Below are 18,847 nucleotides of genomic sequence, written 5' to 3'. Positions count from 1 at the left end.
TTTGAACAGCAAATGATGTATGAATTTTGAAACAGTTACTGTGGTAATTTCTGTAGGATTCTTTGGTTCATTTGGATATGTCTCCTATGCATACATTTTTTCTTATTTTTATTTCCAAAAAAGCAATTGCCTTTGTCTTGTACTTGGTAAGAAAATATTTGCCAAAAAATGAAAGTTGTATTATTTTTTTTTTGCACGTTTGATGATAGTTTTTCTAATAAAGTCATGCACTGATGCATAGAAAGGTACAAGAGACCTGATGGGAAATAAACTAAACCTGTGTTTGTGTGGGTTTTTCCCCCAGAGATTTGTTAGAGTTCCCCAGAGAAGAAGATGCAGACATTGCAGTGAAGATCCTGGCTCAGTGGCATTCCCAAGGCCTGGAAGATGTCCAGCTGGTGAATTACTCCGTTCTGCTCGACCTGCCAGGCCCTTCTTCAAACACTGTAACTCTGCAGAACAGCGGGGAATGCTTTTATCCGAGTGGCCAACAGTGCAGCAGAGACCCCAAAACACTTCACAGCCAAGACCTCCTGTACTCGTACGCAGCTTATTCTGCCAAAGGAACTCTTGAGGTAACGTGGCCATTTGTCTCTGTCACTTGTGGTGAAATAGAGTTAGGAAACATCAGGTTTTCCTGAACCTGACTGGAAAATTGGACATAGAATCACAGAATTATTTAGGTAGGAAAAGACTTCTAAGATCATCAAATCCAATTGATAATATGCTGAAATACCTAGCCTTGAAATAAGTACGATGTGGCCATCGTACTTATTTTAATTAACCATACAACCTTATATATATGAATATCTCATAGGAGATATACACAGATACACACTCACATATATCTATGTGAATAATTTCTTTTTAAGTATCTGTGTTTATGAATTGTCACATTTTGCTTGTGTCTAGCAAAATGTGTCTAGAGTTTCACTTTATCCTTGCTGATGTATGAGTGCTACAGGTTTGAGGGATGCTTGTAGGAAGGATAAGATGAGGCTGGTGGGAGTGCTGGGCTAATACCTGGAGCCTCTGAATTATGGTTGTGGATCTCACATAGTTTTTTCTGTGACAACTCAGTTGACACATCTGCTCTGTTTCCTCTCGAAAACACCGATTTGTAGTTTTATCTTACTGTAGTTACTCTAGGAAGTTTTGTCAGCAAAAAGATTCTACCTATTTGGATTTGTTACTTGCCAAGCGAAATAAGATCTTGGATTATCTTGTCTTCACTGTCTGTTTTCCTTTAGCTTCTTGCTAAATATTTTGAGAGCGCACAAAGGGGCCATCATTTCTGTTTACCTTCCTAGCTGAGATAGTGTAAATCTTAATATTTCTGAAATATAAAAATTGCAGTTTCACTGTTAATTGCATTATTGTCATCATCTTCCTTTAAAAAGTATCACATTATTATTATTCCACTGATGCTGGGGGGTTTCCATCTTGGTTTCTTATTTAAAAGATATATTTGTTCGTGGCTTAGAACGCTTACAGGCTATAAAGGAACAGATTGTGAACATCTTAATATTTAAGCATGCTTACTGTCCATGCTGAGTCTTGTCAGCCTCCATTCTGGGGCTCTGTCCACTTCAAATCTGTTGCTGAGAAGCAAAATGAAGTAGGCAAGAAAAGGTCCTAACTTGCATGATACACTCTAACTTTTCCATGTACTAAAGAATGGGGTTGTCTTCTCATATCACTTAAAAACTCCATATTTAATATTATTTTCTCATTGTAACTTAGTAAGAGTAACTGTAATCAGAGAGAAGAATGGTTGTGACCTTTGAGGTTTTATTTCATGAATGTCAATGTGCTGGTAACAAATTCATCAGATTGAAGGAAATCCAATGTTCCTGGAACAACCACTGCTGTTATTCCCAGCAGCACATGTTCCACTTTCCGTTATGTTCCAGGGTAGTTTTCTCTTATGAGTTCAGCAGAAATGAGGCCCACAAACACCATCCTCATCACAGGGGCTGGACCCTGGCTTTGGCAAAACTCCAAACTTGCATTGGAACCAATCTCTGCATAGTTTTACTGTCAGTTCTTTGAGATACCTCAGCACCCTTACAAAACTTGAGATGTGTTCTTCTGTTCTTCAAAAAGTCTACCTGAAATGTCCTTAGATCTAGAGGTTTTGCCTAAAAGGGAAATTTTCCTATTTGTTTAGGCTGCAGGTAAGTTGGTAGTGATCTAACCTTCCTGACTTTCGGTCATACACACTAATCTCTACTATTTAAACTAATGGAAGTAGAAAAACTTTAGATGAGAAGTAGCAGGTGGTGGCTGTTGCTGGGTTCAGCCATCAGAAAGTGACTTGATTGCTTGCAGTGGAGCTACAAGTTGCATATTTTGAATATCCTGCAGTGGTTTGTGATTGCAAAATCATGAGGGTTTTCCTGTGAACAGGTATTTTTATAACAGGTACTCATAACCGGAATAATTTTATTTCAAATGTGGCACATCCTTAGCAGAAAATTCCTATTATGTGTCACTTAATCAGGCGGAATTGCTAATACTGCCTGGGTGCTGCTGCTTCATTGTATCTCATTTGTCTGTTTGGTTTGCTAGAAGTTGAAGCAAATAAAACCATTAAGCTATTGCAGTCTGGCTACCAGCAGAGCTACAGCTCCACTTTGATGTTGACAAGGTTATTTGTAGAACAGCAAGACTCATTTTCTTTGACCACCTGTCATGTCCATTCATCATACAGCCATTGTATATGAGCCATCCAATTTGTGCTTTCTGGTAACAGTCTAAACAGCATTTGTGAGTAAAAATGTGAGCATTTGTGATCTGAAATCTACTTCAAAAACCTACTTAGTGCCATTGTGATGGATGGTGCACTTTACTACTTCTCTATATTTCATCGGGCTGTGAAAAGGTGACAGTGTTTACCCATCATGGTGACAGGCAGGGCAGCTTACAGTTCTGGAGAGGGCTGTCGAGTCAGTTTTGAAATAGATACTGCAGCAGTTATGTAAATAATATATTGTAGGCTAGGTCAGCCTAAGGAAAGAATGACATCCCTGAAATATATTTTTATTAAAACTTAAATATCAGCCACCTTTTATAGAGCTTAAACCTTTTGTCTGCTTGATAAAAACAGGAGGGCTGCTCTGGCCAACAGAGTGCACATATAAATGGAAATTACATTGCTTCAAATTTATGCATTAAAGCAAAATGCATTGTCAGGCAGTATCCAGCCAGTCTCCAAGTGAGGGTGGTGTGGTGAATCCGAATGTGCTGCTCCTGCCTCCTGGAGCTCTGGGATCCAGGGGCTGTGGCTGTTCTGTCCTGGGGAGTGGAGGAGGCTGAGCTGGGGAATGTCAGTGGGAGCTGATGAGAGGGGGCTGTGAACCCCCAAAGTCTGGTGTCCCCCTTCAGTTCCACACTGGTAAATGGTGTCAGAAGCCCACGTGTGACACGGCTGGTGGTGATCCCTGAGTGCAGCAGAGGAGGAGCAGGGATGTATTTGGGCTTGCAGGAGCCTGGGTGGCACTCGGGGCACTGGGTTTCAGTCAGTTCTGCAGAGTGCAGCAGCTCCTGGAGCAAACACATGGCCACAGTGTTTGTCTGCTCCCTCCACTGTTTCTTTAGCAACTGGAAATAGTCCTAGAAGATGTAATAATGGTTGGTGTGTTGGAATAACGTTCAAGGACAGACTAATTAAAGCAAAATGTAAATGTTATTTGCTTTGTATTCACGCATTTTCTGAAATTATGTTTGTGTGACCTGGAGTTTTCCTCACTTTCCTTTCACCTTCAATTTATTCACTCTTTACTTTATGGAAGTGTTAAGGAACTTTTGGCAATCCTAAGTCTGCTTTCAAGCTTTGAGCTGAGACACTTGGTGTCCTCTGTTACACAGCATTGCCTCATGATTCACTATTCTGCCTCTTTTGGAATAATGCACCAAATCCCTCTTGGTTCCTTTGCTTGCCCTCTCTTCTGGTGAGTATCTTGTTTTCACCCTCATGGATGCTCTCAGCAAGCCCAGGTTTTTTTCCTGGATCTTTAATATACTGAGAGTGTTGTGTTGATTCAGGAGCCAGGAGAGGATGCAAGAGTCTTCTACTGGCACATTCTTGAAATGGAGATGTGCATGCAGGCAGGGATTATTTCAGGGTTTATGGACAGAAATTAATTGTGCTCTGAGGCAGTTCTCCCAACACCTATTTTGTATTTTGGCCACTGCTCTGTCCCTGTTCCCTGACTGCTTTGACTCCCCTCCTGTGTCACCTCACTTCCCCACCATCATCCACATTCCCAGTTTCTACTGATTTTTCTGCTGATCTGAGGCATTTATACTCCCAATCAGCCAGGGGTATCTTTGATGAGTTTTGGAAGGGCTGCAGGGAGCAGGCAAGTGGGAATGCTGCCTGCCTGCCTCTCCCCACACCGTGCAGAAGAGATTCTCTGCATCTGCTGGTCACGTCCCAGTCTGCTCCGCTTCGTTTGTTTTGGTGACATTTTCTCAGCTAAATGAGAACCCACCACAGAGATTAATGCAACCTGAAGCAATCTGGGAAGTACAAGCCCATCTGTTATGCTCACTCAGTCATCTTCCCACCATTCTTCAACCTTGCCAAGAGGGGAATAAGGGAAGCAGGACTTGGATTTTGCTGTCAGTTCCTCTTTCATGAGGAGGGGAGTTTGCTCACTTCTTACCCAATATCCCATTTTCTTATGGCTGTCTGCAGATGTCTCCTTTCCCCACCCATCCCCTTCTTTCCCAGGTCCTTTGCAGGAAGATGGGAGAGCATGCTCCTCTAACCTTTCCCACTCCTGCCAGGAGTGTGTCCTCCAGTCCCCAATTCTGTGTCCTCCAGTCCCCAATTCTGTGTCCTCCAGTCCCCTCTGTGCTCAGCTTTACAGCCCTGTTTGCTGCCAGTACTGGCAGCTCTCTTTATTTCCATCTCTGCACCAAAAGGTCTGGAGTTCCTCTGGAGGGGACAGTGCATCAGGAAGTCCTTGACCCCAAAGCTTGCTTTCGTTTGATTTGGTTTCATTGTGCTGGAAATGTGATTAGTGCACCCTTTTTATCTTTTCTCTTCCCTCCAGCTAATCAGTGTTAATTTCCTTAACAATATTTCAGAATTAAGATCGGTGTCAGCGGGTTGGTTTTAGAAAATTTTAAAATCTTCCCAGGTTATTTTTATCCCCAGGCAAAATTTCTAAATGAGCCTTCTGCAGCATACTCACTCACACATCTTGAATTCCAAAGGCAGAGAGTGCATTTAATTTAGATTAAGTAATCACAGCATCTCTTCCTAAGTCTTTCAGTCATTTTTGATGGCACATTGGTGCAAAATACCAAGCTAGAGGGATTCTTGATGCATGTGTGCATTTAATTCTTTTAGGCATGCCAAATTTAGTTCATTATTATCTTTATTAACATTTTTAAAGATTTCTTCTCTGAAGAGACATGCACTAGCTAAAATGAATCCCTAGCAACTGAAATCAGTTTTGCAGATGGTTAGGGCTATAGGTTGAATAACACATACACACAAATGAGAAGAATCACGTGATTTTTTGGTAACATTTAGAAGTTTTAGTGCAGCTTTATTTATCTTTTATTTATAGAAGAGTTTCTCCGAAACCTCTTCCACAAATAATCATAATTTAGACCGCTGCTCTGCATACCAAGTAGGCACAGCAAATTTTCAAGACAATCTCACTAAGAATATGGATTTTAGAATAGACTTGACCTTTAAGCAGAAAACAACATTCAACATTAACTACAGCATAGCTGCCACTCCATTTTAATTACATATAGAAAGCTGTGAAATGCAATGTGAAGGTTATATAATTTAAAATCGCAGGCGAGGACTCCAAAAGCGATCATTGAGGAGATGTCCTGCAGAACATCCTGTCAGTTTTCTGGCATATATCACATAACCATTAATAAATAAAGTTGTACAGTTCCCTAAAAATAATAGTAGTTCATCATGCACAAAGCCCCAGTGAATATTGCTGGAAGATTTTTGTGTCATTGAAGGGCAGGGTTTCAGAGATGCAAATGCTGCAGTTGCAGAGCCTTTTTGCTGTTTTATAATTGCAAGTCAACGCTGCCCTGATGTTTTACTAATAAAACATTAGCAGTGGCATTTTAGTAATAATAACATTAATAATAAATGAGGATTTTTAAATGGTAAAAAAAGCAAAAGGTGAGGCATTTTGGTATCTAGAGACATAACAGATCACTGAGCACTTCCATGCCATTGCACAGAATCAGCTGAAGGCGTTTCTTAGCAAAGCCTCTGTACAGTATTAGAGAGGGAGCAATGTTGAACCATAACAATTATTTATATTCCAACTGCATGGTAAAAACTAAAGGGTGCAAACCCTGAGGGCTTGGGAGGAGTATTTGGTGCCTGGTTTAGGTTTCAGTGCAAGCAGAATTTCTGTTGGAATAAATGGAATTACATCATTTCTAAGCAGAGTTACATTTTGTCTGTTAGTAGTCAGTGTGAGAGAACAGCAGTGAAATTTGTGCAATTGCATGGGTCTCCAAGGAATATTTTTCTCTTTAATTTTTATGGCATGATCAGACCCACTGAGCAGTTCAGTGGGTGCCTGGGTTGGTGCCCACCCAGTCAGGCTTTTTTCCAGCCCCACTCTTTATTAATGGTGTTTGGTTCAAACCTCAGTACAGATGCACTCAGGTCAAGTGGAACTTGCCAAGGGAAGTTTCTGCCAAATCACGAGTTATGTTTTTCTTTGGTAGTGCCATCTTCTCTCTCTCTGTAACTTCTTCTTCACTTTCTTGGTAAATATGAGCCTACCAATGACATACCTGTGCTTTCCTCTCTGTTTAAGTTTGTAAAGGCAATATTCTACTCAGAGGAGGAATTTTCAAGTAAAAAGCTTCTTATGCTGTGAGCTCTTGGGATTGTGTTTTAGGGACCTTTTTCTTTCAAATTTCTCCAGTATTCTGGAGGTTTAAAACTTCCTCAAAGGAATCCTGCTTATGCTGAAAAAAGCAATAATTTCCTTCAACAGAGGGACTATTAAGTAAATATCAGCTTTAAAAAAAATTGCTAGTATGAGAAAAACATCATAAGAAACTACTACAACTGATATGAGAACAATAACAAAAGGTTTTTGTATTTATATAATACTCAATCCTTGTCCCTAAAACTACTTACAGAACTTTATTGTTTAAAAAAATGTAGTTTCATACGTGAACAATAAAGAACTGCTTAAAATGCTGCTCAGTTCTCTGGTAGTTATGAGTGACTGTAAAATACAATATTGATTAAACTATTGCTGCTTCTCATTTTTTAAAATTTGTTTTTCAGGAAGAGAAGCAAGTCCTAAAATCTCTTCAGGGACATTAGCAATAGAAAAGCATCTGTAGTTGAAGGCAGATTCCATTTTACTGAGCATAAACATCACATGTCTGGGAGCCTGGGCACAGGGCTCTGACCCTGGCAGTCTCTGGCATTAGGCATCCATCAGGATATGGGTTATAATTGCTGAAATAAAATAGATTTTTAAAAGGGAAAAAAAAAAAAAAAAAAAAAATCACTCTTCTGCCGTATTTCACTTGATTCTTTTTTAAATTGCAGAAAAAAATCTAAATAATGGTTGTGTCTTGTGAATTAGTGCTGGCAGCTGAAAAGAATCAGCAGCAGCTATTTTAATTTTCAATGCAGTGTGATAAATCTCACCAGTTAAAGCTTCAGCTGTGTTTTATCTTAGGAGTTCTCTCCACCTACCAGTACAACTTGTACAGTCACCACTGGACAACATTTTGTCAAAATCTTAGAACTTGCTTTCTTCTAATGTAGTAATATGAGTTTATTGGGTGTTTTTCTATGGGGATCTCTGTCTCACTTTTAAAATATTTTTTTAATATTTGAAAATGAAAGTAGTGCTGAAAATCTAAAACAAGTCTGAAGATTTCTTACCTCTGTTAGGATGTGGTGGTACAAAGTCCAAATACAGTCTTCTAAGATGATCACATGAAAGAGTGGAAATAAGCTCTCTTTAAAAAATATAAAAGCAAGTATAAGGCTCCTTGAGAGGTTTCAAATGTAATCTAAATTAAGGATAAAGCTGTTATTTTAAGATTAATTTGGTGAGAATTGCAGCGTGTCTGACTTCTTTGTTAAAAAACTTTGGTATTAAACAGCAAAGGATGCACCTCTCCAGAGAGTGCTTTGAGGAATGCTCTAAACCTGGACACAGAATTGGTTGGTAGCAGGAAAGACCAAAAAACGAAGAAGACCACTCTCAGAGGAAACCCTTTGAAGCAAGTAATTTTTGAAACCTTTCAGAGCAGGATGAAAAAAGAAAAAAAAATGTGCTGCTGTGATACAGCTGGTTGAAAAAAGTCTACAATAACTGAATTCTTAATTTTTTTTTTTTAAAAAACACAAAAAAACCCCAAACCATGCAGCAACCACTGGCAAGTGGAAGTTTGGTGTCCAGGTGCTGTTGGCAGAAGTGCATTGGCTGTGTATGGGAACTGTCAAAATGCCAGGGCCTCTTCCTGGCTGGATTAAAATGTCCGGAGAAAAAGCTTTTGTTTAGAAATTCCCTTTTAAATCTGTTTGGAAATACAGCACTTACACCTCCACCTACCAACTGCAATCCCAGGAGAGAAGTATCTCTTTAAAAATAAATAAATAAAAAATAGTGCAAAGTAAATAAAGCCAAAAATACATTGGTCTTCTCTCTTAGACATCCTTAGGTTTTTATTCTGATGTGCTGTCTCTCCCATGAAATATAAATCAATCTCCTGTCTAACCTCGTGAAATGAATATTACTTACAGTGTTTATCTCATTCATTAAGAGGGACTTAATGTGAATTAATTCTGAGCTATATCAGTTTTATTCTCACAATTATTTCTGGCGTTCCTGAGCTCTGCAGTTCAAAGGGAAGGTGCCTCATCAATCACCAGGTTGTGACTGGCCCGAGAGTAGGTGTGCGTGAGAAAGAAGATACTTCAAGGAATTTATCTTCCTTCCACTGAATTATGTTACCATATAGAGTTAGTCCTGTCTGCTGCAAGATTCACTGCCTCTCTCTGCTGCCTTGGAGGGGCAGACAGGGGTGAATAAGGATGGAAGAGGTCTGGAAATGGCTACAACGATAGGAGAGCAAAGCTGCTTAAATATGCGAGAAAGCTCCCGCCGCGTTCTCATCCAAGAGAGATGTGTCTCCTGCTGCAGGTCAGTGCTTGCCAGGCACGATCTTCACCTGGGGAATATTTTGTGGAATGAATTAGTAGGAAAAATCTAGAAATTTTACATTGCTGGAAAAAGAATTAATGCCATCACTTTTCTAACAAAACATTTTATTCAAGGAAATTTTATCATGTTTTTGTCCATGTTGCCCTTTTACCATGAAATCTCTTAGGTCTTAAGGCTCACGTAGAACTTCATAATCATGTGAAATCACAAATTAAAATCTAGGATGAGAAATTGTATCAGGCTCATCCTCATTTGAGGGTAATACCGGCTCTTTGAACTGAGATCTTTCCCTTATGATCTTACTGCTGCTGTTGGGTTGCTCTGTCTGAAGTAAGCTTTGACAACCTTTCCATTTTCTCTGCAGGCTGTGTAGATAAAGTGTTAACAATATTTGTGAAGTAGGTACCAAAAATGTAGAGGCAATTGAAGGAATATGGAGGGAACCCCTTCAGCAGAAGTGAAAGCAGTGGGCATTGCTAATGGTGACTGGTGTGTGTTCCTGTGTGCTGAACTGAGTCTCTCGTGTTTGTTAAACTCAAGGAAAGGCACCAGTGAAGGCAGGAAGATGGATCATTAGTGAAATCTGTGGATGAATCAGAATTTATGAGAGCACACACAGAGTTCCCTGTTTCTAGTTTCTTTTTGCTGATTGTTCAGGATCCGGGGCAGAAAGGATCGGGACAGGTGAAGAGAGAGAGGGAATTGAGCACGGATTTCTGTGGTAACTGATAGTTGTCTAACCATGTCCCTGACTGCTTTTATTGGGAATTGAACCATTAAATGGAATTACTGCAATAATACTGAGTGCTTCTGTACTGCTGTGAAAGAGGCTGACCTGAATTCCAGGCTGTGTGGAAGACGAGGGAAGCTCTGTCCAGCTCCAGAGCTCTGGATGGGCTGCACTGATGGCAAATCTTCTGCTTTAAGCAATAAAATGGATTATATGATGTCAGGGCAGGCTTCTCTTTCCTCCCATCAAGCTGTCCAGAGTCTCTTCAGACTTTCCCATATGTTGTAGATGATGTAAACATTGTTCCAGCTTTTCTTTTGAGATGCCACTGTACAGGATGAGTGGATTACTGGGACCCCCTCTAAAAAGAATCAGATTCTGTCCTTTGCATGGGATTTCCTCTTTTTGTCCAGGTTTTTCCATCCCTGCTGAGAACACATGAACCAAGTTCACAAATCCCTATTTGCTGCCCACACTTAAGCAATGAATCCTCAAAATATCTGTGTGAAATTTGGCACAGTTCAGGAGAGCCTTCACCCTAATCTTTGGAAACACAGGGATAAAGGTGAACTACTTATTTTGCTATAGGCAGAATTTTCAAAATGAAGGTTAGCTGTTTCTGAAGGAAAAGCCAAATGGTGCTGCCATGTAAAACCTTTAGATTACTGTGCAATGTAGGATGCACATCTACTCCAAGATCCTGAGTGCACTTTTAAAAGCAAAATTTGAAAGCCTGAAACAGAAAAGAACTTTTTCTTCCCTGTACTTTTATTATCTGTGAGACATGAATGACATGCTACATGTTTCTTGTGAAATAAGTCTGCTTCCAAAGTGTTAGGTGGTTGAAAACCAGAAAAATATTCTTGTTTAATCACAGAGATGAGCTGTTCTCAGGTACATTTCTGTATCTATATACTTGTCCTGGTCAATCATGTGGGCCACTTGAACATTCCCTGTTTTTATTGGAGTCCTTTTCTTGTCATCTGAATATATTTTTAGAACTTATTTTTCCCCAGTCCTTTTTCTACAGATGTAATTTAGAGATCTATAAATCTGTGCAATGACTCAAAACAGAATTCACAGGAGATGGGAAAGATGTCATTTTCCTTTTCACAACTGCATATTTGCTTCTGCAAATTGTTTGCTCAAATGCTGCTTTAACACTCAGATTTGTGTTTGCATCATTACATGGTTGGGCATCTCCCTGATTATGTTGAAGTGGATGATGTTTGGCCAAGCAAGGGCTGTAAGTACTTTGTGAAAGATCATTTATTATAATCTAGAAAATAGAGTTCTCCCTGAGATTTTTCAAAGTTCAAGTGTTCTTTTGATGCAGTGGATGACCTCCTTTTGTACATATGAGTGATTATTTTCCTCTTTGAGGTAGATGTCTGTTTTATTGTTACATATGCCTGGAATTTCCCTTTGGTCAGTTTGTGTCCCCTGTCCTGGCTGTGTCACCTCCCAGGCACTCTCAGTTTACTGGGAGTAGGGGAAGCAGAAAAGGCCTTGGCTCTGTGCAAGCCCTGCTCAGTAATAACCAAAATATCCCCATTATCACCCCTGTGTTCAGCACAGATCCAAAACACAGCCCCATAACAGCACTGTGAAGAAAATTAATTCTACCCCAGCCAAAACCAGCGCAGTTCTGAATCATGAATTCCAACTTGGAAGACTGAAAATGGTAGGCTGTTTTCTGGGCATTTTGTTTTGATGCAGCCAAACTGTCTCTAAAATTGAAACTATTGGACAAAGCTGGAGCACCTGTCTCTAAGGAATAAAAATATCAAGTGTATCATACGGTATAAAATGAAACATTTTGATTTTACTTAGATTCTAAAACACATGTGGTGTTTCAGTCCTGCTGACCACGTTCTGTCTGGTGGTGTTTGCAGTCACAGGATGTTCTTTTGAGCTGGTATTTCAGACAGGACATGGTTTTGTTTCCCTGGCTGTGTGGGCACAGCTCGTGTTGTGCTGCTGCTCGCACTGAGCCCCGAGCAGGTGCAGGGAGCTCCCCCAGCTCCGTTTGCTCCCTCTCCTGCCCAGCTGAGACGGATCCATCCCTGCCACAGCTGTCCTGCAGGGCCTGGCTGTGGATAAAGTGCTTTTAGACACCTTGTGTGAGCTTCAGGCTTCTTCTCCAAAGGCTTAATGCTTGTAGCTCCTCTAGGAGGGAATGGCTGGTTTTAATTCAGTGTGATATAAATGACTGAAGGAAATTCTGCAGCCTCTGGGTGTCCTGTGTTCATTCCCTGTGTTTCACAGAAGGCAAGGAAACTTCCACCCATCCTTGAGAATCTGTTGAGTTCAGACACAATGGGACAGGATTCTGACATAAACCCCTTTGACTGAAAATTTTAAGGCTGAGTTTAAACCACACCATTATAATTTCCTGTGTACATATGTAGCTTATGATTTATTTTTTTAAGATACCACATCACAGCTGAGTAATTCTGTTTTGTTTAGTTTATCCTCAGTCTATGTAATTTGTAAATGTATATTTGCATGACTAATTACCTCTGAATAAGCTAAACTAAGCAGGCTGGCAAATACAGATTACTCCTTTTTCTTAGGAAAGTATGAGCAATGTGACTTTATGCCTTAGGGACTAATGCTACTAAATAGCCTTGCAGTTAACTCTTAAAAAGGGGAGATATAAATAATTTTAAATACATACAAGAAAGAATAATTAGGATTTAACATTTTGTCACTAGTGAAGTGACAATCATGAAAGTTTGAAATAATATTTCTGATAGTATTTTAAGCATCTAATGATCTCATGTCCTTCTGTTTTTCGTACCAAAAGGCATCGTTCTTAGAGATTCTAAAATAAGTAAATATCAGTTTAATGTGTCTGAAAATAACAATGTTTTATGTAAAAATTTGAAAAGCTAGAAAAAAAAAAACTATCTAATGTGTTGTTTGGATATCTTGCTGGACATCATGAGTTAAGAAGTAATATTTAAATACTAGTTTTGCCTTCTGGGAAACACAAAGGATGGGACTGGAAACAGAAGGGTTATGAAAATTAAAATGAGAAAAAATAAAGTGAAAAAAAGAAAAGAGAACTGAGTTGTGTCAGTTCACATTTATTTTGGGCTCTGTAACCATAAAATACAGAAGAGCTCTCTTCTGTAGGCTATAAAAAGGCTTCGATCTTGATTCAGTCTCCCTCGGAGTTGGTAGGAAAAAAGCCTTGCAATAAACTGTAGGAAGCAGGGAAGAAAACAAGTTTAACCTCATTGTCTTTCCAGAAATGGTCCTGCAGCAGCCAAAGGAAGCTGTGGGAGCAGCCCCTGTGTGCTGGGGCTGTGTGAGCTGCACGGGTGGCACCGGGGGAAGGCTGAACATGAGCTCTGTCTGTGACTGAGCTCCGTCTGCAAGGCCAAACTCCATCCAACTGAGGTTAAGGGACATCTTTTTTACTCTTGTTTTAGTATAAATTGCAGCTTTAGCTGTCCCTGTAATGCAGCGTGCAATTTTATGTAATAAAGCCTAGGCACAAAGAACCCTTTCTGACTGTAAGCTGACACTGAGTCAGATTGTATTGAAATGCTCCAGAATCCTATTGTAGGAGCAGGAATATTGAAGCAAAGATAAGAAAGCCTCTATAAAGTGCTAGCAGCCATGATGAGAAGATCTCATGAATCTGTTTGAGGAGCAGGGCTTGTAGGTAAAACACCTGGCAGGACTGAAGTTCTCTGATTTAAATCTTCCCTGACATTGTTGGTCAGAAGTATTTTTCAGTCTTGTAACCAAAAAAAATCATCTTTCATTAATCCAGATATATAATTATTTACTTTTTGGCCTCTGCCACTCTTTCTGTCTGGAAACAAATGAAGGAAAAAGGTTGAAAAACAACTTTGGATGTTAACATTCCTGTAGAAATAGAGTAAGTGTATAAAATATAGTTATGGACGGGTATTTTGTCTCTGGTGTGCCCAACAGGACCCTGGTGATGGCAATCACAGGGAGACAGCTGTGGCTCCCTGATTATTGAAGGATGCTTTTGGCTGGAATGGGAACAGCTCTGGCCAGAAAGCGTAACAGAGTTTACACCAACAAAGGATTTGGCACAACTCTCTTATCTCCCCCTTCTCTTTCTTCCTTTTCTCTAATTTTGGAGATCAGCTAGTTTTATATTTGCAGCTTTCTTCACGTTTGTTGATGTCCAGCTTTGATCTACAACCAGCTTGAGTTTACTTTTATGCTCTGCTGAATGCTGCCTTCAGCCTCAATTTCAGAGCTGTGCAAATAAATTATAGCGATGTGTTTAATTAAAGTTCGCCTCATGTCCTGATTGCAGACTGTTGCCTTCTCAGATACAATTTGCAAATATATTTTGGAGTTTTATTTTAGGCAGGATGACTTGTTGAAGGTTATTTAATTGTGATTGATTGTGCATGGCATGTTTCTGCTGCCTTTATTTTGTGAACAACCTGAAAATAGTAGCTGAACGTTGAAGGACAAATGAAGGGCATTGGCCTGGATGGAAGGAGCAGATGTAGTTAAGTCTCAACAGTCACAGAACTGAGAGTTGATGATTCTAGAATTACATTTGTGCTTTTTGGAGAAACTGTCTTAATTCTAAGGAATGAGCAATATTTATTAAGTGTTTTGTTTTCTTCAATACTTGGAGTGTCTTTAGGGAATCTATTTCTGAAACCTTCTGTGGGTAGGCAGAACTGTGAATAGGAGAATATGAGGAATATGAGCTTGACTGTGTCATTTTCATACCTGAGTTCCCCAAGAGTTTGTGCAGAATCCATTCATTAATATGGGTCATCAGCTTGGTATTTGATAAAATATATTCATCATTTGAGGTTACTGAACTGTAGCACTACCAACAGGCAGCATGAAGAGGAGAAGACTTTTCACCACAGCCCTTCTGTGTGCTGCCTTGGGTTTGTTTTCTGCCAGGCTTTTAAGGGCTCAGTTTGAGAGCTGCTTTCTTATCTGCACTGACTGCATCCTCATTTTGGTGGTTGTGAGAAGCATCCCTTCCTGGGTGTACCACCTTTGAGTTTTGTGTTGGGTTTTTTTGATTGGTTTTGTTTTTGGGTTTTTTTTTCCCCCTCACTGATTTCTTCCCTGAGTCTTTTTGCTGCCTTTTGTGCCCCTGGCAAGTGAGCCACAATCTGCCTCTCAGGCAGTGTGTTCGATACAGGTACATAATGAAATATGAAATCCTTCTCCTCAGTCAAGTGGACTGATGAGAATGTGATAAGACAAACATATTTCTGTTATTATTTTCAACCTATTTATCTTATTTTTTTTAATTGCCTCAGAATTCACAAGAAAGCAAAGTTTAAATAAAGTATCCAGCATCTTTAAGACCCCAGCTGCCACCTGCTTCATGTAGTTATTCATATTTTTCCTTCACAAGACCTGTTTTCCTCTGTGTTATCCTTGACTGGATGAAGTATACTCTTTTATTCTGGAGATAATTGATAATGGAGATTTTATTTGGAGATAAGTGGAAGAAATTAGGATAAAAATCCATGACTGTCTTGATTGTGGCATTTTCAGAGTGTTTGTCTTTTCTGTTTTGGGGGGATTCTGTTAGAATTTTTAAGATAGAATGTTTACAACTCACTGAGCATCATCTCGGGATTTAGAAACTAATAAGTCGTCTAACATAAAGTAATTACTTTTCCTAAAAATGTTTGTTTTATTACCTACCCCTACTTCATTTCATGCATGGGGGAATACTACTGAACTCCACAGTGCACATCACAATTTGTTCCTAAATAGTCATATCTTTCAAACAGCATAGCTTGAAATGATTCGAGGAGTAAGTACCTAATTCAGATGGATAAAACAATTCATTCTTTAGCAGTTTCCCAGTTTTAGGGTAAGAGGATTTACTGTGGCATAGCTAAACCAAGTAGACAAGTGCTCTTTTTCGGCACCTGATAAAAGGATGAGTCCTCTTTTGTTTTTGAACAGAATTATCCTACCACAGGAAAGCAGTTTATCAAAGATGGGTAGTTGGGGGTGGGGTGTTTCACTTTTCAAAAAGCTGGTATGTGTAAAATGAGGATTATGTCATGTTGTAAGCATTTCTAAAAACAGGAAAGAGAAATAATAGGAAATTTAATCTTTATTCATTTTTGGAGGTATTAGGAATGTTGTGACTAAAACAGGCCTTCATGCATCATAAATGGTCTGTCAGCTTCTGAGTGGGTTATTAAGAAAGTAGAAGGTCTGGATTCAATAGGATTATTTTGAGGCTGTATATTTTCAATATCTTATTTTATAAGTATTAAGTAAGTTATTAGTTAATTATTATATTTATAAGTAAGGGTCCCAACTAGGTGAGCCCCAATCCACTAAATAAAACCAAAACTGGCTATTCTGAGCTAGTATTGCTGTACTGTATTAGACAAGATTTCATTAATACTGCAAACTATTCTGCTTTTTATTACAAACTTTACAAGTATTCAGGTGCAGAATACAGGAAGGAGTAAGAAGAATTTGTATAACAGTTCTTACTTTAATCTGTACCTATTACTGTCTGGATTGTATTGCCAGAATGTTACTACTTTGTTTTAAACTCTTCCAGTGAGTTACTGGCTTCATTTGGCCAGAGATGAACCATGTGTAATTTTACTCAAAAGAAGATTTAATTCAGTTTTTGTTTGTCATTTTAGCTGGAATTGGAGGTGATACAAGCTGTGCAGACCTCTGGGTGCTTGGCTATACATGCTGTTTCCAGAATGTGATAACCTTTGAGCTTTGACATGTATGTTTTTCATGTGGAAGGTGTGTGATGAAAGCCCATGAAGCTCTGTTATATTACACCCAGCTGCTACTTCATTATGCAATTTCTTCCACGTACTCTCAATGTATGAATGTGCTTAATAGCTTTGGCATTGGGGCTAACTTTTAAAATCTGAAGCAAAGCACATGGTTTGCAGAGTGTTTGGGGCAGCAGGGAGTCAACTTCTGTTCTCCACATAATTAAAAAATGAGCTGTGCTTTTGCAGGGCCGCCTCTTCTGCCTCTCTCTCGTTGAGCACGTGTTGCCTGGGAAAGACCAGTGAGCCGCTCTTGAAGCTGCAGTTTGCATCCATAAATTAACTAAGAACATCCAAGGGCAGTTGCTAAAGGCATTAATAATTGTGCAAACATGAAGTTTTGTTGTTTACAGAGCAGTGGATAGCACCCTGGAGAAGCAGCGAGCCAGAGGGATGTGCAGAGGAGCAGCACATGAATGTAGATGGGCAGGGAGCTCATTTCTACACAGGCATCCTGGAGAAGCAAATGGCCTGATACTTCATTATCTTACAGATTTGGGTATTGATTTTGCCTCAGGAAAAGTCAGTGTGCTTTCTCTCATACAAATTATGACAGCCCTGATTTTGGCTTTGGAGGATAAGTGAGGAAGGCATCGGGTCCAAAGGAATTAGAGGCATCCCTAGAAATCAACCCAGATGTAACTTCCCATAACCTCTCAAGCCTCTGAAACACTAGTAATTATTGTATCTAATGACATATGAGTAGGCACAAATTAAAATAAAGGTGAGAGCTGCAGAAAGAGGTAAAAATTTTATGAACTTAAGCACCCTGGTAAATACCCTTTCCATATCTGAGGTAAATTCTTTTACATGGAGGCATGAGATTCTGTAAAACATAAAATACCTTCCCCTGGTATGAAATCTTAACTTGATTTTATCCTAGTTTTGAAATACTGTGGCCATACAGGAAAAAAATAAATTATATTGGCTAAATAGTTTTCGAGTTCTTTAGGTATCAAACCCCCCATGTATTTCAGAAGAAACAGTGTGAAGTATGAGCTTTCCTGTTCTACATTTCATTATTTGGTATTAAATCTGATGTTTGCCTGTTCACAAGTGTCTTGTAACTTTGGCTGGCCTTTCCACATACTTGGTTTGTACAGGACTGATGACATGTTGCAGACTTGGAAACTCATCTGAAGAATTCAGAAGAATTTAATAAGACAGGAACCCTGGCAAAGTTTTTGTGTGGTTTCAACTTGAATGTTGAGATGCAAACTCATACAGATACAGTTTTTTTAAGGGTAAATACTTTCCTAAAATACCCATGTTCAGGAATCTACTAAAATTTCACACATCCTACACATCCAGAACAACTGTTGCTAGAATTTAAACAGTTTGTGTAGGGATACCCAAAATCAGAACTGTTGCCTTTGGCAATGAATCCATACTTAAGTTACAAAACTGAACTGAAAAAATTTTCCATCTTGTTTCTGCTCCTCTTATTTTAATTTTTAAACACTGATGTAATATTCTTGTGTTTTCTTGTACTTGTGTTTTATGTGAGCACTGTGTAGGGATTTAGAGGTTCCAGAATGTCCTCAATGATGTCCTGAGAGCTTCATAACATTCTAAAATAGTAATGTACAAGACTGATTAGCCTCTTACTTTGTTTTTGCCAGAATTTATTGCTATGAATATGTGAGAAAAATGCCCTTGGTCATTCTTAAATTATATATTTTTTTAAAAAATACTTGAAAACTCATCTTGAAATATTTTTCCATTACTGCCAGTGCTTGACATTTAATAATAACTTAGAACTTGTACTATATTTTCTTGCAGAGTCCTATCTGAAGAGTTGAAGGTCTTCATGTTCTAAACACTTTTAGATCAAGTGACTCTAAATAATTTGAAAACTATATGTTAATATAAAAGTATATACATCAGAGCATAGTCTGTTATCCCTGTAGTTATCTGAGTATGATGCTTGGATAACTGGTGGATTAAAAGAAATACTTCAGTAGTTAAGTAAGATTTCTCAGGAGTCATGTGAGACCACAAAATAAAACTGTATATTGGTGGAGTTTGTGTTATCTGTGTATTTTCAGAAGTGACCACTATAATCACTCATTTCCTGAAATACTTTACAAGACTCTAATTCTTTTTAAGAA

The 18,847-nt window shown here is 39.0% G+C and overlaps 1 protein-coding gene across 6 annotated transcripts in view; it reads left to right on the top strand.

Annotated features, from left to right (window-relative positions):
• Positions 1 to 18,847, top strand: part of NAALADL2 (N-acetylated alpha-linked acidic dipeptidase like 2) — a 415,927-nt gene that overhangs the window by 233,657 nt on the left and 163,423 nt on the right. For all 6 annotated transcript variants that reach the window (XM_058844296.1, XM_058844298.1, XM_058844297.1 and 3 more), the window contains one exon: positions 305 to 575. In XM_058844296.1, coding sequence (XP_058700279.1) covers positions 305 to 575 — 271 coding nt within the window. The remainder of the gene's footprint in view (positions 1 to 304; positions 576 to 18,847) is intronic.

Source organism: Poecile atricapillus, chromosome 8 (genome assembly GCF_030490865.1).
Source record: "Poecile atricapillus isolate bPoeAtr1 chromosome 8, bPoeAtr1.hap1, whole genome shotgun sequence".
NCBI lineage: Eukaryota > Metazoa > Chordata > Aves > Passeriformes > Paridae > Poecile > Poecile atricapillus.
This window is presented reverse-complemented; position numbering and strand designations above follow the sequence as displayed.